Source organism: Triplophysa dalaica, chromosome 17, assembly GCF_015846415.1.
Source record: "Triplophysa dalaica isolate WHDGS20190420 chromosome 17, ASM1584641v1, whole genome shotgun sequence".
NCBI classification, from domain to species: Eukaryota; Metazoa; Chordata; class Actinopteri; order Cypriniformes; family Nemacheilidae; genus Triplophysa; species Triplophysa dalaica.
This window is the reverse complement of record NC_079558.1, coordinates 21,503,972-21,526,466: the sequence shown is the minus strand read 5'-3', so window position 1 is coordinate 21,526,466 and position 22,495 is coordinate 21,503,972. Positions and strand designations below refer to the sequence as shown.

At 40.3% G+C, this 22,495-nt stretch overlaps 3 protein-coding genes across 3 annotated transcripts; 1 reads left to right on the top strand and 2 right to left on the bottom strand.

The window, feature by feature from the left end:
• Positions 1 to 354: 354 nt before the first annotated feature.
• Positions 355 to 7,674, bottom strand: ush1gb (Usher syndrome 1Gb (autosomal recessive)). Its single transcript, XM_056770978.1, has 4 exons — positions 7,428 to 7,674; positions 2,811 to 3,258; positions 2,178 to 2,732; positions 355 to 2,096 (listed from the first exon to the last, which is right to left on the bottom strand). The coding sequence occupies exons 1-4, from the start codon at positions 7,589 to 7,591 to the stop codon at positions 1,812 to 1,814; spliced, it is 1,452 nt and encodes a 483-aa protein (XP_056626956.1). The 5' UTR covers positions 7,592 to 7,674; the 3' UTR covers positions 355 to 1,811.
• A 1,169-nt stretch (positions 7,675 to 8,843) lies between these two features.
• LOC130438689 (proton channel OTOP3-like) lies at positions 8,844 to 13,085 on the top strand. The gene is made up of 7 exons (XM_056770770.1): positions 8,844 to 9,204; positions 9,927 to 10,063; positions 10,299 to 10,357; positions 10,485 to 10,606; positions 11,157 to 11,852; positions 12,242 to 12,399; positions 12,915 to 13,085. Exons 1-7 carry the CDS (start codon positions 8,844 to 8,846, stop codon positions 13,083 to 13,085), a joined length of 1,704 nt encoding a protein of 567 aa, XP_056626748.1.
• A 225-nt stretch (positions 13,086 to 13,310) lies between these two features.
• On the bottom strand, positions 13,311 to 22,272 carry hid1b (HID1 domain containing b). The gene is made up of 19 exons (XM_056770956.1): positions 22,159 to 22,272; positions 21,128 to 21,277; positions 20,645 to 20,815; positions 20,012 to 20,125; positions 19,657 to 19,763; positions 19,178 to 19,291; positions 18,809 to 19,067; positions 18,613 to 18,669; positions 18,326 to 18,466; positions 17,208 to 17,298; positions 16,345 to 16,496; positions 16,182 to 16,260; positions 15,938 to 16,102; positions 15,631 to 15,861; positions 15,370 to 15,509; positions 15,149 to 15,223; positions 14,872 to 14,963; positions 14,287 to 14,445; positions 13,311 to 14,042 (listed from the first exon to the last, which is right to left on the bottom strand). The coding sequence occupies exons 1-19, from the start codon at positions 22,222 to 22,224 to the stop codon at positions 13,979 to 13,981; spliced, it is 2,427 nt and encodes an 808-aa protein (XP_056626934.1). The 5' UTR covers positions 22,225 to 22,272; the 3' UTR covers positions 13,311 to 13,978.
• Between the last annotated feature and the right edge of the window lie 223 nt (positions 22,273 to 22,495).

Below are 22,495 nucleotides of genomic sequence, written 5' to 3'. Positions count from 1 at the left end.
AACTATATTCACAGAAATGTTCTTGCATGCTTTCACTTCCCTTATGGAGAGTACATTGAATTTGTAATGGTTTTACTACAAAAATCACTTCTGAGCCTTATAAAAGCATTCCAACCTCTTTCTTTCTCATCAGAGAACAAAGGTAGAATACAGCTAAAGAATGAAGGGTCAGAACAGACGGGCGGGAAATGAGTGGGTGATTCTACTCTCAAAATTTAAAATAACGTAGATTACTACAAGTCCTTACAATATTCAACTTGTTTATTAACATTTTACCACAACTTTTCACTGAAAACATTGGCATTTGGAGACCCAAAAATGAATAAGTGCTGGGACACATTTTAGCCAAACTTAAAAAAATGAATCATAATAAAAAATCCTAATTCTCATTAGTGTATGCAAAACATGATACTCTGTTATTTAAATGGCAGTATTCATAGATCATGACGTTAAAATGTAAAATTGACTAGGCATAACAATAAATAAACTAAGTCGATTATGAAACACCATGCAGGACAGAGTTCTTAAGCTAACTTGTCTTTCGAGAATGGGACCAAATCTAAGCAGACTGGCAAGAGAACTGTAGACCAAAAGTAAAGGAGACAAATTAAAACTTTACACTAAGATATAGTGAAGTGAAGAACAGGGTAATGTATATGTTAGCAACGGGTGGGTGGGTGTGTGTGCTTATGAGTGTGTGAGATAGAGAGATAAAGTAACAAGAGTTATATCACCTTTCAGTAGGTCAGCATCTAAAACCTGCAGCACAGCCCCATCATAAAAGAGCAAAAGACCACAGAATCCAAAACAAATAAAGCTCCTCCACAAAACTGTACAGATATGAAACTATACAAACACTGTGTGTGTTTGTATAATGCATTATCAAATCAAAATGAATGTTGTTCTTAAAGGGATAGTTCACTCATCATATACTCCTCATCCTCATTCCATATCAAATCTGTACTTTCTTTCTTCTGCAGAACACAAAAGAAGTTATTTTGAAGAATGTTGATAGCCAAACAACCCCATCGACTCCTGTTGTATGAACACAAACCACCGAGACATTTCTCAAAATATCTTCTGTTGTGTTCCACTGAAGAAAGAGTCACATACAGGTTTAAAATCGCATACATAAATAACAGAATTTCTTATTTTTAGCGGAATTACATTGTTGTAAAAATGTTGTACACTTCAATTGATAAAATAATCAGTAATAGCAATGGAGCTTTATCTTTACTGAAACCAACATTTTATATACAAAATTGTCTGATAGTGTCTAAACTTGTTAAACAAGGACTACTGCTTTTGTTTCTCTGCCATTTTCTGAATGATTTTGCTGTAACATTCACAAGCATGTACGTTTATCATGGTTTTGGTCTCATGACACTTTAAACATTTATATTAATTAATAGTGTTTTTTTGCATTGAAAGGAATAAGAAGGGCTGTTGTTTTCCTCTCGACCACAAGATGGCATTATTGTGTTTACACTCTCATGGTCACTTATAGACATTTGAGTTCAATTAATTATTTTATGTATAAGGTGAAACGCAAACACATAGATACACAACGACTGTTCCAAACCTTAATGTAAGCTGCTTACATTTACAGTATTTTAATGGAATCCTGACCTGAAGACTGATTCAACAAATAAAGTCAGCATCATTGTGTTCCCAAACTCTGATGTTGTGCTGTATCCATCTTTAAAGGCGAAGCCAATCTCAGAATGCACCGTGACGTGATAAAATAAATAAAATATGGCAGATGATAAAAACTTAAAGATATCTCATTGTAGACAACTCACACATACCCATCAAAGCTCAGTGTCCTGCATGTCACCCGCTCCGTCCAGCACGTGATTGCGTCTGCCGCATGCGCCCAGCAGTTTTTTTCGGGGTCCTAGAGGAATGTGAATGCTGATGAGGTCCTGCTCCGAACACAGGAGCAACGCATCCAAGTCCAGCTGCTCCCGATGGAAGATGGAGAGAAAGTCAGTCAGACCCTGAGACACCAAAAACACTTCCAAAGGTGCCGACGAAGGCTGCTGTTCATCATCCTCCTCCTCCAGACCCAGATCTCCTTCCTCCCACGGCAAATCCTACAGGACAACGCCAACCCAAATTCAAATCAACAGATTCACACGAACCGATTCAATGACTCGGATAGATGATGTCTATACCTGTAAGTTTCTCTCCTGGAGACTCAGCGAGCTGTCGATGCTGACCTCATCTAGACTGGGTGATCTGAGTGGCAATCTACCACGTAACCGGACGTTCGGTGCCCGTCCCACTGGCTCGCTCCCGGCCACGCTGCCTTCATCCCGTCCCATGCGAAACAGCCCATCGGTCATGTAATTCCGGCGGAACACCATAGTGCCGAGTCCCGGCCGGTTGAACAGAGAGTCCCGACCAGAGTCTGTGCTAATTTCAGAGTATGCAGCGTCATACAGACCGGGGTCACTGAGGGCTCGGGAAACCGTGTCAACATCCTCATATTCATCCAGTTTACTGGTAAACATGTTACGGATGTTGAGTTTGGGGTTCGACTGCTGCCGCGGGCTGACGTACGTACCCTGCTTCAGAAACATCACATCGTTGCCCAGCTGGAGACCAGAGAGGGAGCGGACGCTCCTTCGCCCGTCTTCGGAAATCTTGAACGTCCCGTCTCCTTGTTTCTTCTTCTCGAGGCGGCGCTGAATTTTGGTTTTGCCTCTTGTTGTGGACTGAAGCGTTGCCTGTGGATAGTCAGGGGTTATTTAGTATCTATTACTAAGCTTTTATTAAATTCTTCCCCCCGGCGGTAATAACTTTACCTGCGAGTACGTCGTGGAGTCAAGAGTGTTGAACTGTGGGATCTTGCGGCTCAATGTGCTGCTAAAACTGCTGTAGCTCATGTTGTCTAGCATGTCGGCTGCAGATGTCTCTCGCAAGAAGCGCTTCTCCATGCGCTCGTGATGTTTGCGCTGGAGCTTCTCGCAGTTCTTTATGCGCTTCTCAGCGTTACGGAAGGCACGTTCCTTCAGTTTGCTCACCAGTTTGGGGTTGATGGTGATCTGCTTGGCGGCGATGGAGTCCAGGTATCTCACGCAGTCCATGTGACCTCTGCTGGCCGCCATGTCCAGCGGCGTGTGGTAGTCGTTGTCCAGACACCACACGTTCGCACCGAACGACACCAGAAAGGACATGCAGTTCAGATGACAGTTGGCTGCTGCCAGGTGAAGGGGCGTGTTTCCCCAAATATCACATTTGTCCGGATCTCCTCTGGAGGTGGAAAACAGAGTTATTTACATTTACTCATTTGGCAGAAGGTTTTATCCAAATACAATACATTTATACATAGGTATGTGCAATCCCCTGGGATCAAACCCACAACCTTGCATTGTAAGCGCAAAGTTCTTAACACTGAGCTACAGGAAAGTTATGACCATGCCCATTATGTATGATATGGATAATTCAACCAGAAATAAATCTTTTATCATCAATTCACCCTGATGTGGTTGTAAACCCATATGACTCTTTGTTATGTGGAAAGCAAAAGATATTTTTCAAAATGTGTTCATAGAATGGAACTCAATGGGTTTAATGTTGTTTGGTCACCAAAATTTTTCAAAATATCTTTATCCACAAAAAAAGAAAAAGTCATGCATTTTTGGGATTACATGAGTAAATTATAAATGTTTTTCCATTTTTGGGACAACCATGTCTTTAAAGTCAATAGACAAAGGATCATTAACAAGGGCAGGTGTGGGTAATGAAACACTCAGAGAAAGTTAACGAGGAGAGTAAATTATAAATGTTTTTCCATTTTTGGGACAACCATGTCTTTAAAGTCAATACTGATAACTAGAGATTGGGGCAGAACTATATTGTGAATGTAGTCACAGATGAAGAATGTTTGATGGAGTACTTCATTTAGACTTTATGTACAATGTCACTGCCTTAACTTGAAAATAAATATACTATGAACACAAACGTTGCACATATGAAAAAGAATTATTTAATTTTTTTGTCTACTTTGCTGTGAAAAACAATTTTATGTCAAGTTGTCACGGTTTTCAGGGAAGAACCCGATTGCAGGCAGATGGTGGTGAAGGTTTTAACACAAAGACTTTATTCCAAAACATTGAACAAATAAAACACCCACGATGGGCGAAAACTAAACTAAAGCAGAATACAATAAAACAAAGACTTCCTACGAGGGGGAAAGAACAAAGACTTAACGTGATAAAAATAAACAGACACAGGTAAGGTAATCTACAAGGAACAAGAAACACAGGAGAAGGCAACACCCAAATACTCACAAGTCAAGAACAAGCGCATAGGCATAGGCAATGGCATAGGCAATGGCAATGGCAATGGCAATGGCAATGGCAATGGCAATGGCAATGGCAATGGCATAGGCATAGGCATAGGCATAGGCATAGGCATAGGCATAGGCATAGGCATAGGCATAGGCATAGGCATAGGCATAGGCATAGAAGAACAAGCTACAAAATACAATGAACAACCACAGGACAAAAGACAGGAGGATCATATGTAGGGAGACAGACAAAGGATCATTAACAAGGGGCAGGTGTGGGTAATGAAACACTCAGAGAAAGTTAACGAGGAGACGAGATGGCGGGAACGAAGACGAGGACCGGAGAAAGAGTATCGAAGGCCTATAGGGTCAACTTCTCTCTCTCACATAAAACTTCATCATGAATCTGCTCCAAGACCAAGAATAGACATGACATGAAGGCAGACTCATGACACAAGTTCTCAGGTCAGTACATTGTGAGAATTGCGTGCATGTGTTCATGTGCGAGTGCATGTGTTCTGCCGTGTGTTTAGGTTTTAATCTGAATAAGTAACATGATGCTTTTGGAGATCCACTTACCAACTGTCAAACGTTACATATGCATACACCTGCCAACACATTGTGCAAACCGTGTTATTGACTCATGCCTGATGAGGTCATTCAAAACTGTGTAGCGTGTAACATGTACATGCACTTCCCACACCAACCAACCAACCAACCAACCATCCAAACAAACAAACCAAACAACCAACCATCATTTAAAAAAATCACCTCAATATGACCATCATTTTACAAACAATATAAACAGAAATTTGTCCTGCACACATTTCATGCATAATGTATTCATATTTCTATTGTGTTTTTGGCTGAATGTTGAACACATAAGAGCACAGCATGTCCCGCTGAACACACAGTATGTGCTTACATCACATCCATCCTTTTAATTAACATGTCAGTTTGACTTATATGGCACTAGGTTAATGAAACATATGGAGACCCAAGACGTGTCTTACAAGGGTAAAAGTGAACTGTAATACATGACCGATTTAGGAAAATACTTCAATTAAAAAAGATTAAAAACTCGACTTAGAAATGGCCAAAATCTACACGGAGCAGCCTTCACAAAAGCTTGATCAGCCATGTGTTTAGATCAGGGGTTCTCAAACCTTTTCATTGTAAGAACCCGTTATGTAGGATGCATTGCTTTTCGGGACCCCCAAATTAAGACTTATTTCATTAAACTTAGAATTTTAAATAATTCAAAACTTACAACCCTGGAACATTCATTATTTCGATTGGTGGTCTTATTTTTCTGATGTTTGATTGCATAAAACTATTGATATGTTTCTATATTTCGTAACTACCATCAAATTCTGTGTCCCCTCTGGATCGGTCTTGGAGACCCCAGTTTGAGAACCACTGGTTTAGATCACGAAATCTAAGCATCACAACACATTAGTATTGAGTCTTCCACCTTAACTAATATCTCAAATGAAAAAATGTGTTGTCCAGGACTACTCAAGTGTCACGGGATTAAATTGGTATAGATAGTGAAAATGTGGCGTCGACTGTGCTGACATTCAAGTGGAAATGTCAACATCCAGAGAAACAGAGAGACGGAATCGTCCCAATTCATTATGTCGACCTTTAAAAACTATAAAAACATCTCTGTCTCTCTCTGTTCATGTTCCCCTAATTACTGAGGACACATTTATGGTCTTATTGTGCATCATAAATCAGTACGATACATTGCTTTGAACCGACCCACTGAGAGAGTAAAGTTAAGACTAAATGTGTTCCCTTCGTCAGGTTTGGTGTTCCGCTGTGAGATGTGTAAGGGACTGATGCAGAACACAGATTACAGAACAGTGAAGGTGATCACAGGGCAGAACATTTAGCTTCTATTTCTAACCCTGTCATGAGATAAGAGGAAGGTTAATTAGATCTCATTACCTAATGACTTGCAAATAAAACGCCGCTGGCCTCGCCTGATCTGATCCAAGCTGCTTCAAACATCTGATATAGAAACCAAGCTCTGCTATTAACCACAGCAAACATACATCATTCTCCAGTGTGACCTTTACTTCAATTAGTCAGAGGCTGTAAAATGCAAATGCATTGAATAATATATATAAATCAATGCATCAGTGAGAAGACGGAAGTGTTTTCAATCGCATGACAGTTTATTACAAACAACATTTCATAAAACATATCATGTTTGGGGGGGACATGGGCCGAATACTCTTTCAATGTATACCGAGGTTTGAAAGAGTCAAGGTTTCAAAACCACTTAAAAAAATGTGTGATACCGTTTCTAAGGAATGACTTGTGTTTACACAAAAATACATAATTATGTCATGTTATGCAATGTTTGATGTTTAGGCCAAAAATAGAAGTTTTTTTAAAGAGTATTATTTTCCACGTCATATTTGTTCTATGAATGTTGGTTAAAAATAAAATGTTTTTGTGTCCAGTTGAAAAGTTGTTCTTTGTATACCTAGACATTTGAAAATAACACATATAGTGTTGCAATACCGCGGAACCGCAACACTTTGGTGAGGGCAATCATACCGTCAGAATCTCATACCGGCCCATGTCTAGTCTGGGGTTTGTTCTATAGGCATACGACAGAAATAAATGCATTGATTTTCGTGCACAATATTATTCGATATAAAGTTAACTGGTCTGTACAGTAGACTTGCATCTCATCGGCAATCTATTGAACTGGTTTAAATGCCTGTTTGTTTTCATTAAACCTAAACTGAAGCAATACAGATGTCGTACTGGATAACAGTCACATTCTTTGTTTACAGAGTTAAAACTCTCTTTTACGTTTTTATTACCATAGGAGTACATAAAAAAGAAAAAAAGTGGTTTTATATAAGGACAGCAGATGTAACCACAGCAATAACTGTAATGTCTATGATGCAAGATGAATAAATGACAGCACTGTGTGAAGGAACAGCTGATAGTCCGAGCAATGGAAGACTTCCAGGGCGATTCCCTCACAAATGACAAAATCATTGGCTAACAACTGTGGTGACATGTCACAACAAAACATTATCTCAGGTTTCCATCTGATAATGTCAATAAAGCAGGTGTTCAAAAGAGTTAAAGGTGCATGACTCACCCTCTCCCCACCACCAGCCGGAGCGCGTGCAGGTTGCCGTGCTGCGCGGCCCACAGCGTCGGCGTCATTCCGTCATCATCCGGAGCGTTGAGATCTTTCCGCGTCGCTTCTTTCAGCAGCTCCAGGTGACCGTCCCGAGCCGCCTGGTGATATTTGTCGTTCATGGCGGCGGCTGCACGCGTTCTCACGGATCACTGGTGCTCATTTGACGCGTCTTTACCCCGCGGGTTTCACGTGCGCTGCCCGCGTATGTGTCCCACCGGGGAACGGAGAGCTCGAGCGGTTGCTAAGGGAGGAGTCCCCGAATGACCACGCCCACTTCCCCCTGAGCGCACACCTGAGCAACGACAGCGCAGAACTGCGGTGACCGTTTGATGTAGCGGATATAAGATCACGGAGGTTTATTAGAGATGATAAGAAGATAAATTATGACATGTCACATTAATTGTGTGTTAGGAACATTTAAACCGGTAGATGAAACAACACAATTAAACAACAATTAATAGTAAACAACAGATGCGTAAAATAACCTAAATGTAAAAAATAAAGTTTCTCAAAAAGTTCTTTGTCGAGCTGTATGGTTCCTTAAATAATCTTAAATCTCTGTAACACGAATGGATTTTTACTGTGGAACCAAATATTTTAGTTATGAAAAGGTGAAAAAAATTATCTTAAGAACCTTTGTTGTTCAAAGACCCTTTATTTTCTTATAAATAAGGTTGTGTTTATATCACAATAAATTGACATTTTTGTGCACAGTGGGGTTGAAAGCCCCACCAAAAAAATTCAAATATACTGTATAACAAGGTATAACAATATCTTAATTTCACCCTTTTACATCCAAAACATTCTCCACAAATAATATTTACACAGGTACGTTTTAGAAATCTTGATCTAGATATGCTTGACCAATCCTGGAAACACTTTTCTGAATTTCATATCTTTGGGCTTCTAAATGTCGCCTATAATAACAGTCAAAAGTTATGAAGTGTGCCACTATTAGTGACTAGTGCAATCTACACCAATTCCAAATATGCAGCTCTAAACCAGGTAGGAGGACACACCCACTTACACTTTATGATGGCCGGGCGGAAGCTACACACACACATGTTGGGACAAATTTAGGGAAACATTTCATAGGCATAATGGATTTATAAAATGCTGTATTGAATACCCTTGCCGCACTCCTAAACATATCCTTCACAGAAAACTTTCAGCATTTTCGCCATTTTAATAAATTCCTTTTGTGTGTTTATTATGCCTTTTGAATTACAGTGACACCTGCATATATTCATAATGTAAGGGGCGCGGCCTGAAATCGAATGTGCCCTCAAAGTAGGTAAAAACAGTTCACACACAGACACACACACTGTGCTGGAGTTGGGACACGTGCGAGTGGTTCACACGCTGGCAGGTATGGTAGGAGACTCAGAAATAGAATTATCTTCTCTGGATCGTACATCAGATTTGGACCGTGATGAGAATCCCGTGGGGTCATCGGTAGAAGATGATGATGGTTTGGAACCTGTTGTGTTGTGGGTTCCCAGCAGACGTGGTCTCATCTCTGGACTGCTGGGACTGAACATAGTGCTCTTCGGTGGCTCTCTGGTGACAGGAGATGCTTTCCAGCCTGTGAGATTTATGGAGCCTGCGGTGTTTGTGTTGGTACTGATGGTACTGAGCTTGATGTGGATGCTCTGGTACCTGCTGTGGGCTCGCAAACAGCCGGATATCAGTCCCCATACGGACCATCATGCAGGAGGTGCTACTGTCACAGGTAACAGCTATCAAACATCATCACTGTCGGCTCACTAATAACATGCGCATGGAGATGAAATTATATCAGGGTGTAATAAGTCATGGAACCTGTTATTTAATGTGGACTACATTTCTTCAAAAATACTTTTTTCTAAATAATTTGTATGTCATTACGAGCTTCTTAAAGAGGCAAATAACAGGATTAATAAATCAACAGTTGTGGGAACTGTGATGTTTGTCTTAAATCAGGTGCACGACTTTATCTGAGACACCCATGATAATCTCTATTAATGAGGTGCAGATCTGATGTATTTATATCTGAACTGTGTGCCGTTGCTGAGCCTCCAGGAAAATGGTTGAGACATAAAGCTATAAATGCTTTGTTGTATTTTAAAGTAGGAAATTTCAACATTACGTTCATCATAAAAGCTTTGGCCAGTAGTGGGCAAAAATGCTGTCAAACTTAAGAGAATTAAGTCTTTGTCTTTTATTCAACAATATTATTATTTATAGTAAAATATGTTTCTAACATGTTCTCTGAGAAGAAGCTTTTAAAATGGATTGTAAAATGACACGACACTTAAGCAAACCTTAAATAGCTTTTTGTTTTTCTATGCTTAAAATAAAACCCATATAAATCCATTCATAGATATTCCAGCAATTATTGATACCTTTTCTTTAATCATGTACTTTAATCGTAGTAGTGTTTCTTACAGTGTTTAATGTGTGTTTGTGTATAAGGGGTCCTGATCTTGTTTGCGGGTTGCAGTCTGTTGTTGTGTGTATTCATGATGGGTTACAACATTGTCTTGAGTTCGTGCCTCTCGACCAGTAAACTTTTATTGCCCTTCTTTGAGACACCGTTCCTGTTCATGCAGGTGAGTAATGTAAAACACCACAAAACAATCTTAACAGAGCCACCCCGTGACCTTAGTCTAATCGCACCCCCGCACATCCAGACCTTCAATCATAAGTATTACTTTTGTGTGTGATGTTGTCGGAAAGCTTTGTAGTGTTGCCTGTGTTTGTCTTTGATAAACTGGTATGTGTGTGTTTTGTAAGGTGACCTGCTGATATGACTGAATCTGTCTGTACTGATCTCCATTCTTACAGACGTATTTACTGTGGGCTCATTCTAAAGACTGTATTCACAAACACACCATTCTCACCAGGTACATACACACATCTGTCCTGCAGTCTGTGTGCACGGCTCACAATTATATTCATTTAAATATAATACACCTTTATTGATTCATATTTCATGTTTTATGTAAATTAGATGTTTGTAATGTAATTTAGATGCGGGCTGATGTTGATTTTGAGCACAGATGTGTTGCTCTGGTTGAGAGCAGTCACAGAGGACACCATTCATATGGAGATCGAGATGGAGAAACAGATCACAGATGACATCAATAAAACAGGTTAAAGAATTTACTATTTTCTAAACATAGCTTTTTTAGAATCGCCATATGTATTTTTTTACATTTATTTATTATTACTACTTTATCAAATAGTTTCCCAGACAGGACTTGGCCTTAAATTAGGACATTTTTACAAACATGCCTAATAAAACAAACATTACTGGTATCTGTCTTGAGACCAAATAAAGGCACTGATATGTTTTAAGATATCGTCGCTGTTCTTCTGAAATCTCATATGTCCAAACTGGCTGTTTTTCAGAAAATGGAAAAAACACTGTACTTTTCTAATGATTTTATACTGTGTTGTCAAAGTTGAAAAGCACTTTTTAATACTTTTTTTGGGTTAGATATTTACAAAACCTGGTGGAAAACATAAAGAGTTATAATGACTTATGGCAAAAACTAACATCTTGAAATAGGGAGATACAAGATTTAAGAAGGACAGCACGGGACAGGCATACAGACAGAGATAAAAATAGAGATAGAAGGTAAATGAAACTGTACTAGGCCTCCTTAATAAAAATGACCAGATCTATACACACCGTTTCAGATTTGGATAATGACACTTTGTGCCGTTGTGCTGCTCATCCCGCGTGTGTTGTTCTGAGGAAAGGTTATGAAGTCTTGTACCCGTTCAACATGGAGTTCTGTCTTCTGGCTGGCAGTATGCTGTACGTGATGTGGAAGAACGTGAGCCGTCACATTACTGGTGCACACCAGGCTCATGACATCACACTGAACATGATGCGGCGTGGTGGGATTCTGCTGGGACCCGTGCTGGGTTTACTGGTGCTGCTGACGGGCAGCACTGTGTTTGTGCTCTACCAGATGTGGGTCGGCCAACAGTCCCGACGTGACACCGCCTTCCTGCTGTTTTACACTTTCCACCTGGGTTTGATTCCCATCATGGTGCTGAGCTCTTTATCAGGTGCCATAATACAGAGAACTCAGATGAAGGCTGACGGGCACAGCGATGATGTAAAACACGAGCTGGCACAAATGAAAAATCCCACCCGCAGTCTGGATGTGGTGCTGCTTTTGGGGGCAGCATTGGGGCAGCTTTCTCTCTCGTATCTATCGCTAGTGGCCGGGCTGTCTCTGGGGCCCAACAGCCTCATGGGAAAGCTGGACCTGTCATTCTCCATGCTCAGCCTGCTGGAGCTCCTGGTGCAGAATGTGTTTATCATCCAGGGACTACAAACACACAACCACGTACACGCCAAGAGACTGGAGCAAAACTCCAAAGGTGAGAAGACGGCCAGAGGACAGAGAGAAAAAAACATCATATATAAGGTTTGTTTTACTCACTATCTGTAATTTATGTAATGTATGCTTGCTTTTCAAATAGATAGTTCTCCCCCAAATTCTTTTATTTATTTCCACCCTCATGTTATTTAAAACCCAAAGAAGACATTTTGAGAAATGTCTCCGGCGTTTGTGTTCATACGATGTAAGTAAATGGAGTTCAGTGTTGTTTGATTATCAACATTCTTCAAAATATATTTTATCGTGTTCTGAAGAAGAAACTACAGCTTTGAAATTACATGATGGTAAATACATTTTTGGGTGCACAATACCTTTAACATTACTCTTTACAATAGTTTTCATATTAAAAGCATGATTTATGTTCATAAGGACAGCCGGGAGAGAGGGGCCCGGTTCCAATAGGAAGTGATGTAATCTTTGGGGAAGGATATGACTCTCCTGGCCAACAGAAGTATGGTGATCATCATAACTGGAGCAGAAGGATTATCAAAGAGATCTGTGCATTCCTCATTCTCTCAAACATCATGGTAAGAAATGAAAGATAAATCTAAAACATTTTAAATGCTGCATTGGACAAATATTCAAGTTGCATACAGGGTTATTATTGCTCCAAAATGTGATGTTTTGACCTCTTCATCTGCCTTTTAAATAACATAAAACGTCAGAAAAAAGTACAAACTATACAAAGATTTGTCTCGTCTGCGATCAAAAGTCAATATTATTGAAGGTCTCAATATTATGAACTGAAACATTTCTCATAAAATTAACACAAATCCAGATGATATGACCTCTACAATCTACATTCATTTACACCCCCAGACTCTTCATGTGTTCCAACAATTACACTCTCTTTTCATTTTAGCAATTTGAGGAGAAACATCTGACACCATGTTGATACCCATTACTAAGTTCTGATCGTCCTCTGTGACTGTATATTTACTGAAATCGGTGTATTGTGCACAGCACATGTCTTATAAATGCATCAGGATATATGAAGAACGCTATTTGGTCTGACCGTTGTTGTTTTGATGTGTTTGTGCAGCTCTGGGTCATTCCAGCGTTTGGTGCTCACCCTCAGTTTGAGAATGGAGTTGGGAAAGAGTTCTTTGGGTTTATGGCCTGGTTTGTGCTAATGAATCTGGGTCAGCCGCTTATCGTGTTTTACCGCATGCATTCTGTGGGCGTCCTAATGGAGATCTTAATATCTGCATAGACTCTGACAAAACCTATTGTACAGTCACATGAACAGACATCACGTTACTTTTCATCCAGTTTTACTAACTAATCTCATGCCTTTTCCAAATTTTTCAGCAACCATTTAATAATAAAGCAGACTTTGTAGTTTTGAGTGGAGACTTGTCATGTTTGTTTATCCTTGTGTCTTGTTTCAATAATTCACAATTGAAACTTTGTAATATCCCTTGCATTTTATTATATTTACAGCAACAGTCATTTTCTGAATCAGTATCTTTGTCTTGTTCAATATAAATATCAAAACCTTCCACTGTATGTTCAGTTAATTTTTCTTACCATACAAGTAAAGCATTTGTTCTTATATAACCCAAACATCTAACAGAACTGAAGATTTGATTCATTTATGCTATCACACATCAGTTTTTTTTAAGAGTGTTCAGATATTTTACTGGAAAGTAAGACAAAAGATCTGATTAAAAGTGCTGGTAGATTGAAGAATGAATTTCAGGACAGAGGAAAGCTTGTAACAGAGAATAATAAACTGTACTAGCAGCATTCACAATAGATTTCTTGTTTTATGAATCAATTTTTTGTGATGTGATTTTATGTACAGAGTTTATTTATACCCATTCACACACACAGCTGTATTATGGTAATGTAAGATAAACAAAAACAGTAAAAACAGACAAACAAACAATATAAACAATCTGAATATGTTGTCAGTAACATGATGACAGTGTTGTTTGTATTTTCTCATGCCCAAAAGCAAACAGAACATTAATAAAACAAGCAAAAATGTTACCCTTAATTAAATGTTTAAGATGAAACGATATGTTTTCTTCATTATTGTAAATTCCTTGGGTGTGTTCTGACTGGAGGAATGAACAGAGTTTTGCGTAATTCTTCAAGTCTTTAAACCGTCTGGATCTCGAAGAGTTTGACATCGGTGTCGTACCAAACAGGAGGATCCACATTACTTTAACAATAAGAAAACAGAATCTTAAGAATTTCAATTTTAAGATGCAGACATTTGTCACATTTAAACATATATCACATAAAAAAACAGGCATGTAAACTTTCTGAAGTAAATGTGAGTAATCAAATATGTCCTTCTTATTTGCCAGTAGAGGGAGACAGAGGAAGACATTGTAGACTTAATATGATGTCAGTAGTGCTAACATTAGAAACAAAGAATCTTATTTAAACCGAGTGTCTCTTACCGTAAGTAAATGACGCCCCACAAGTATGTGTGGAACCACAGAGTCGTGCCCTCGTTGGCCTGGTACCTACGGATGAGGATGGGATGAGGAACTGGCAACAAACCCACCAGAGTTCCATGCTGAAGAAACTTCAGGATCTCCGACTCATCCGTCAGGCCTCTGCCGAAACAAAAAAAACACATTACAAGCTCGCCCGGAAACCCCCCCATCGCCACAAGCACGCCCCCATCGCCACAAGCACGCCCCCATCGCCACAAGCACGCCCCCAATCGCCACATGCACCCCCCATCGCCACAAGCGCCTCCATCGCCACAAGCGAGCCCCCATCGCCACAAGCGTGCCCCCATCGCCACAAGCGTGCCCCCATCGCCACAAGCGTGCTCCCATCGCCACAAGCGTGCCCCCATCGCCACAAGCGTGCCCCCATCGCCACAAGCACGGCCCCATGACTCAATCTAAACCTAGTATGTAAATACTGTAAAACAGTCAGGCTTCTCGCTGTTAAGAGCTAAACTGTGATGTTCATGTTAGATATTGTACTTTTTGACAAATGTCTGTGTTGGTGTGTGTGTATCAGTGTCTCACTTGTCTATGCAGATTTTCTCCACCTGCGGGACGAGCACCTGCAGAAGCCTCATTATAGTCTGAAGAGGAAGTTTACTCTTCCAGGAGAGGACCTGAAAAAGAGCAGGAAGACTGATGACCACAATGGATAAGATTTGCACCATGTGGTGGATTTGCGTTTATGTTTGAAGTGTTATGGATTTGCGTTACGGTTCTTTAGCTGCCGAAGGGTCTAATAATGAAAAAGCAGCTTAGCTAATGAAAATGTTTGTATCACTAAACAAGACGTTTAACAAACCCAATCTGGAGTTGGTCCCCAGTCTGCCGTACAGGACACACCACTGTGCTTTCCATCACAATCTCCATTTATGGACTTCGCAGTTCCAAAGGAAATATAAAAACAAAATATGACTACAGCATGTTCTACCCATGAAATGAATGACTGTCCACAAGAAATAAAGCTTCACGAATAAAAGGGGTTAAATGTAAGGGGTCAGAGGTCATCAGGCAGGGCTTTACCTTGTCATCTCCCCCCGAGGTTGATTCAGGGACTGTTTGAGAGCTGTGATCTGATTGGCTGTGAGTAGAGTCACCGTGCTGTTGTAACAGGGTACCTCCGTCCTCAGACACCTGTGACTTCTCTGTTAGTTTATCAATGTCTGCGACACACAACAAACCAACAAATTCATTCGACGTACCATTCCCAGCATCCCTGAAAATTCAGAACAGCTTACACACATTAACACACAGTCGTCTGTGTGTTGAGACGCAGCGAGTTACCCGGTGTTGCCTTAAGGCTGGCATTCAGCATGCCTGTTTGCACCAGCGTGGTTTTAAAAGCTCCCTCGCTGGGCGATATGTTGTTGTTAGACTCCATGAAGACAGCGTTACTGTTGCTCCTGATTTTCTTCTGCAGAGCTTTCTGGATGGAGATGACATCTGCAGGGAGGTTTGCCAGCTGGTGGAAGAGGCTGCGCTTGCGGATGATGCCGTAGACTAGATTATAGTTCCCTGATGGATAGAGAGAGAGCGATTCATACGAATCCAGGTGCAAATTAAAATCCATAAGAATCTAAATCTCTCTTACCATCAAACTGATACTGGATGATGTTGTTGAAAACTTCTAGCAGAAAGAAAACCAGGTGATGGTTGCGCGGCGAGGAGAACAGAAACCAGCCACTGGAGAAGAACTCCAGCAGGTGCAGCAGTTTGTTAGCGGCTACCATCGACAGACTCTTCAGGTACGGAGACACTGAAAAACAGCAGAGATTTCTTGTTCACGTTGATGAACTGCGTATGAATCTTTATTTATTCTGTAGCGGAAATCTCACCGTTGACTATGACGGTGAGCAGACAGTCATAGAGCGGCTGCAGTTGCTGGTGTCCGCTAGTGATTATCTTATGGAAAACCTGACATTTGATCAAAACAATGATTTTCTTCTCTTACCCACGTGTGAAGATGTGCTGTATACAGTATGTGTGTCTGCATCTCACCACTATCAGCAGATCCGCGTGAGTCCCGGCAAACACGCTGATGTCCATGGGCACGCGCACAGTGTACGGCTTATTGAGACGCACGCCGAAATTCCTCTCGCCGCTCAACAGCAGCAGGATGAACACACCAATGTGCACCAGACCAACACGTGCTGAAACACACACAGAGATGCACATGTATGAGCAACATTTCACCTCATAGCTTGTACAGGGTATACACAGGAATTATGGAGCTAAACGTACTGTACTACTTATCAAGACCTTTTTTAAGACCTCATCACCACTTCAAGTTTTAACCGGTTTCATGGGCAACACTTAAGCTTACATTTACTATATACTAATGTAAGATAGCACAACTTAACAGTCTTAGTTTGTATTAATGCAACGTCATTACGAAGCACAAGAGAAATAATTGAGTGACTAACCCAATGCAAGGTTAATTAGAAAAAGAAACCGTTTTTGTGGCTAGCACTTAGCATGTGCTACGCTAATCACCTTCCGACACACAGAGCTGTATGCCATGCTTCCAACTCTTTATCCTCCAACCATTTACACAAAAACTTGCATTTCCCAACGATGTTGTTTAACAACCGGCTATAAATGGACTTCCCACTATACGCCTACTCAATGACTACATTCAGGCACACTTCAGCATTATGACCACTTTGGACAAATATGAAAAGACGATACAAAGTTTAAACCATGGAAAATGACATTTAAACTTTTTAATACTTTTTTTAACGGCCTTGATTTTCTCTAAATCGATCGATCAACTTTTCATACTTTAAGAGACCATGTTGCATCTAAAAATAAAGTTCAAACACGAGTGTTTTGTAGATGTGACGTACGGCTTAGAAACTCACACTGATTGGCTCGGGCATCATTCAGATAATACAGAATTGGCACCAGAATCTCCAGCACATCGCTGCTCTTCAACACGTAAAACAAAAACTTCTGAAACACAGCGATGAAAAACATCAACATCTCAACTGTACAGGTGTATAAATACAAATACTGGAGGAGAAGATTAGCGTTCACAAATACTGTACAATCTGCTGTCTCAGGACTAAACATGAGGGACAAATCATGTGTTTACTGACAAAAAACAAATGTTTATTCGCTAACTTTTTAAACACAAACAAACTGATGTAGATAGAATGTGTAGAAAATTATAAAATAAATTATACAGTTTATGTGAGAGAGTGTGTGCAGATTTTTGTATGTGAGGGTGAGTGAAAGGGAGCCGCACAGATGACGTATTGTAGTATTTGAAACCTGGAAGCGAGTTAGCATTCAAGCACTTCCTGTTTTATCGCCCCAAAGTCTGTTTTTTTTATGGGATTTTAATAAATCGCCTGAAATAAGGTCTGTGGTTAACAAAACCTACAGAATAGTTTATTCTATGACATAAAACACAAATTATAATCCGCATGTGATTTTTTAAAGCCTTATTGCGTCATAAAAACAGCGGATGCTAAAAAGTTACTAAAAGCGACTGCTTCCCCTGGCGGGGACGTTAGATGTCATCGCGCATATAAAGCTCATGGGCACAAATCTTTTAAAACGTTATTGCGGATTCATTCACAGAGAAATAACTTACCAGGGAAACACATTTTGAATAAAGTCTGAAAGAGTTGTCGGAGGTTTGGTGGTGGTGCCTGTCTATAGCATCGTGTACGCTTTTTACTTCAAAAGTAACAAATGTTGTGTTCATTTGTAAGATTATCTTGATATACAAAAAGTGTAAACATCATGACCCGTTGTTAATCACAGAGCGAATTTTTTGCGATCTTCCAAAAGTCTAAGGGAAAATTGGATAGGCTTTCGGTTGCGGGAACCAGCGCGGCACTTACTTCCGGGTTAGCCTACAAAAATACGTCATCTCTGATCCTCTACATTGTGTCTGTTGAACACTTTGTGAGAGGGATTGTGTGTATGTATGTAGGAAATAGTTTGATTGATTGTGAGTGTGTTCGTGTACCTTGTTGAGGTCACAGAGTTTCCAGAAGAGGACCAGCAACTCCTGTTGAAACTGAATCTTCTTGCAGGAGTGAGGCAGGTACGTCTGCTGCAGCGGGTTATTCAGCAGTCGACTGATCCCTCGCAGGATCAAATGAAAGTCCTACAGAGTGAAAGAATAAAGGAGGGACAAACTGAAACTACTTATTCAATTCAGCACTTTCATCACAAGTCTCATGTAGATGTGGCTGAGTGTTTGTGAGATATGAGCCGATTGGTGGAGTGTGTGTATAAAAGGGTCTGTCACACCTCCTCTCGATGAATCCGGGACAGGTAGTTCACAAACAAATTCTCTCCTCGTGTAGCCTGAGACAAACAAACACACACAAACAAAATTCGAGACAGTGACTGACCTGAACCCACACAGCATTCTATAGGTAGCATTTTCAGCGGTAAACATAAAAATGATATTTAATACGATGACACATATGTGTGGTGTCTTCACCTGGCTTCCCTCAGCAGGCGTCTTCACGTCCGTGTCAGATACGGTGGGGTCGGGATCTGTGCTCAGGCTGGAGCAGGTGTTTGTGTTACTGGTGTCATTGAACTCTTGCTCTAATGAGACGATTAAGACCTGCAGCGACAGCTCTGCTAGCGCCCCCCGCTGGTCAGAGAACATCAGGTGATTGTAGGGGAGTCCGTATCCGATGGGGTCATACGCGCACACCACGTTAAGAAGAGAGGTGAAGAGCGGCAGAGCATGTCTTAAAGAGACGGAGCGAACAAAGATATTTGAAATCGAGATTGTGGGGTTAGCAAGCGTGGAGGTTTGAACATCGAGGTCGCACCACCAATAAAGGTGTGTGTGTGGTACCTGTTTTCTCCTGAGCAAAAGTACGACACCCAAGGATTGACTGTGTGTTTGTCAGATGGAGACTGGTACATGTCTTCTGAGAAACACGTTAACAACAGCTTCAATAACTCTGTCCTGAGAGAAAGAGAGAGAGAACTGACATAAGAAGAGCAGCAGCCTGATTCACACTTCAACTATGCACTGAAACAGCACTTCACTGGTGATGGTAAAGTGCATACTGGTATATATAGCATTTCATCCTTATGCATGGTCAGTCGAGTGAGTCGATGTATGCAGAAAATAACCACTGTTGAATATATTAAATATTTGATAGATGCACAGTATTAACATAAAAGCACTGATCAATGCTAACAATGACAAAAAGAATTTGGACACCTATGACTTCCTTCTTTCAAAGATCTGAGATGACAGTATGTAAATTAGGAAGTAGTGCTGGTAATATTTGAGATGTGTGAATGGGGTGGAGCTTTGACTCTGACCTGTTGGAGTCGTGGGTGTGGTTAAGGGGCGGAGCCTGAGCAAATCCAACTCCTGCTTCCCAAATAAACTCACAGCTGTCAATGGACTGAACATCACCAGCGGCGTCCTGAACCAAGAAACACAAGTCATTTCCTTTTCATAACCCAACCGATGGAAGTCATAAAGATTATACAATATTGACCTTTTGACCGAGGTGAGGTGTAGAAATGAGAGAAAATTTGTTTGAGGTGCAGATGGAATTCTGCAATGTGTCAAAAAAGGGTGATCTTTTCTACTAGGAAGAATCTAGTTCTATCACACTGTGTAAGTGAGAGAGAGATGCAGTGAGTAAGAATGAGAGAAAGAGAGAGTTACCGCACTGGTCCTGTGGTTACTCTCCACAGTAAAATCCGGGCAGAACAGCAGATCTGCTGTAGCCGTGAGGAGAGACTCCGCCAATGGTCGTGTGGATTCATCTTCACTTTCATCCTGTGTCCACAATCACAAACACATTCAAGGATCCAAAAGTGATTTCATTAAGATGCCAAAAACAACATTGAAAGATTTTTTTCACATCAATCCACACACACAAACGCACACGCACACACACACACAAAATCACGTTATCAATACATTCATTGAGAAACATTCTCTCTTCATCCGTGTTGTGTGTCTCTCTGTATAATTCCAGGTTATTTAATACACCTTCCTTCTTCAAGACAAACACAATCAGACTAGTGTTCAGCGGCGGTAACAAGAGACCCCAAAAACGCACTTCAGGAAAATATCCACTCTCTCATTTAAACAACTGATGTTTTTAACAAAATACACACTGTGTGTATTAAAAACTGCTTGTGCAACTGGATTCCGAACGTGTTTAAAGGTAAAAACATGTCGCAGTCGGAGAATGTCGACAACTTTAACTTAAATAAAGTCTTCATGTGTAGATTTCTTAATAGGTTAGGGATTAATGAAGAGCTTCAAACCAGTTTTGAGTGACCGTCTCACCCCAGATTTGCCCGCTTTGGGTACAGTAGACCAGAAGAATCCATGCCAGTCCGGATCTTCAAAGATGTACGGCAGAATCCGGGTGAGCAGACGAGTGCAGCTGAGCACAGTCCGTCTGTCTCTCTCGCACACACAGCCGGAGTCTGCGTTCAACACCAGTCTCTCCACCGCCTGCCAAATACACAACACACACAATTACAAACACATAACGGCACCTTAAGACATCAAATCTGTGAGTGTCATTTAAATGATTTTACTGTATTAACCAGCAAAACAAACAAATAAAACTTTACTGACATACACTTTCTAGGTTCAAGAAACATTTTGTGTTTTGGCAGGTTACCAACACAACTGCTCATTAGGATTTGAAGTATTTAAAATTTCAGTATTTTGTAACAAGGAAATTTGCTCAATGGAAATAAAAACCCGCTGGTTTTGTTCTGTTATATAAAATGGAAAGATACTAAATGGGTGATACTGTACTTTATAGCAGAGGGTTGCCAGATTGGAGGGAGACTCCTCTCTCACAGCACGGATCTCAGCAGCAGGAATCAATGCAAAAATATCCTGCGCCGTCAAATCCATGTCGGCCCAGAACTGATCCCAGAACACATCATCACAGGCCTCTACAGGCTGTAAGACACAAGGGTCAATCCTAGAGATCTTTTGATTTCGGGATAAAATAGTTCCCTAAAAGGTTTCATGAGATTCCCAGAGGTTTGTTGCATTATATTAGTGTAAAAGTCTAAAAGATGATTGACACATCTGTTGACATTATTTCATTTGGCCAATTTATGATCATGTTTCCTTGAGGAGATGTTTTTATATTTTGATTCACAACTTAAGGAAATTGTGTCCAAACAGGTACAGTTAACACATGTTTTCCCCATCAGATCCTTTAGCGAACTTGACATTGATTTCCTGGTTGGTGTATTCATGAACACATGATTGTGTACATTATATTTCCATTCTAAAATGAGCTGTCAAGTCACAATAAAAGGTGTTTCCAGATTTATGGAGATTTCATCAGTCAAAACTTAACCCACTTTAATTCAGCATCAAGTATGGGTTTGTATGAAGATCAACTATGGTTTACTAGAGTAAGGTCAACTAAGGTTTTGTAGTTAGGCAAAGTAAATACAAATATAGTATAAATTTACCACAATAACCATAGTTTCACCATGATATCTGTAGTACAACCATGGTCATAAATTATTCATTTGAGAAAAACAAGGTTATTTTAGCTAAACCAGAACCATGGAAATAAAGAAACATAATCTAACCTTAAACAAACTTTGTGTCTTTATGAATTTTTGTCCTTTTTTGCAAACATAAGAAGGATTTGACAAGTTTAAGACACTTCAAACAAGTTTGTCAAGTTATCAGGTAAATGTTAATAATTAGTTACACTGTAGCGTCAGTCCTCCATCTGTTACACTTCACAGCGCCGCTTCAACATTTCTACTGAACAACATTTATATTTATATCTATAAATACGGGTTAAAATTCCATACTTGTGTTTTGGTTGTAAGCTGTATCACCGCTTTTCTGAAGAGAAGTTTAGAGTCTGAATTGCCCATCTCACCAGCTGTCCAACTCCAGGTGACTGCGACGCCAAATTACCGATCCTACTACGGCTAGGGGTTGACTCATGAATATTAATTACGCTGTGCTGACGTTGACTCAAGACTTTGCTCAGCGTCCTGTACGTAACCTCATGAATACCCATGAGCTACGCCGATTCGATAGTCGGATTTGTTGATTCGTCAGATGACTGGCACCTGTTTACCATTCAACCAATCAGATTAGCCGAAATAGCTAGCCTCCCGTTACGTAATGAATATTTATGAG

Coding starts and splice junctions, on each gene's coding strand:
- LOC130438689 (XM_056770770.1), top strand. CDS start 8,844: ATGGTAGGAGACTCAGAAATAGAATTATCTTCTCTGGATCGTACATCA. Junction 10,358..10,484: donor AAACACACCATTCTCACCAG/GTACATACACAC, acceptor AATGTAATTTAG/ATGCGGGCTGATGTTGATTT. Junction 10,607..11,156: donor AGATGACATCAATAAAACAG/GTTAAAGAATTT, acceptor ACACCGTTTCAG/ATTTGGATAATGACACTTTG.
- ush1gb (XM_056770978.1), bottom strand. CDS start 7,591: ATGAACGACAAATATCACCAGGCGGCTCGGGACGGTCACCTGGAGCTG. Junction 3,259..7,427: donor CGGCTGGTGGTGGGGAGAGG/GTGAGTCATGCA, acceptor TTCCACCTCCAG/AGGAGATCCGGACAAATGTG. Junction 2,733..2,810: donor ACTCCACGACGTACTCGCAG/GTAAAGTTATTA, acceptor GACTATCCACAG/GCAACGCTTCAGTCCACAAC.
- hid1b (XM_056770956.1), bottom strand. CDS start 22,224: ATGGGCAATTCAGACTCTAAACTTCTCTTCAGAAAAGCGGTGATACAG. Junction 18,670..18,808: donor CGCCTGCTGAGGGAAGCCAG/GTGAAGACACCA, acceptor TGTTTGTCTCAG/GCTACACGAGGAGAGAATTT. Junction 15,862..15,937: donor CATCCAGTATCAGTTTGATG/GTAAGAGAGATT, acceptor TCTATCCATCAG/GGAACTATAATCTAGTCTAC.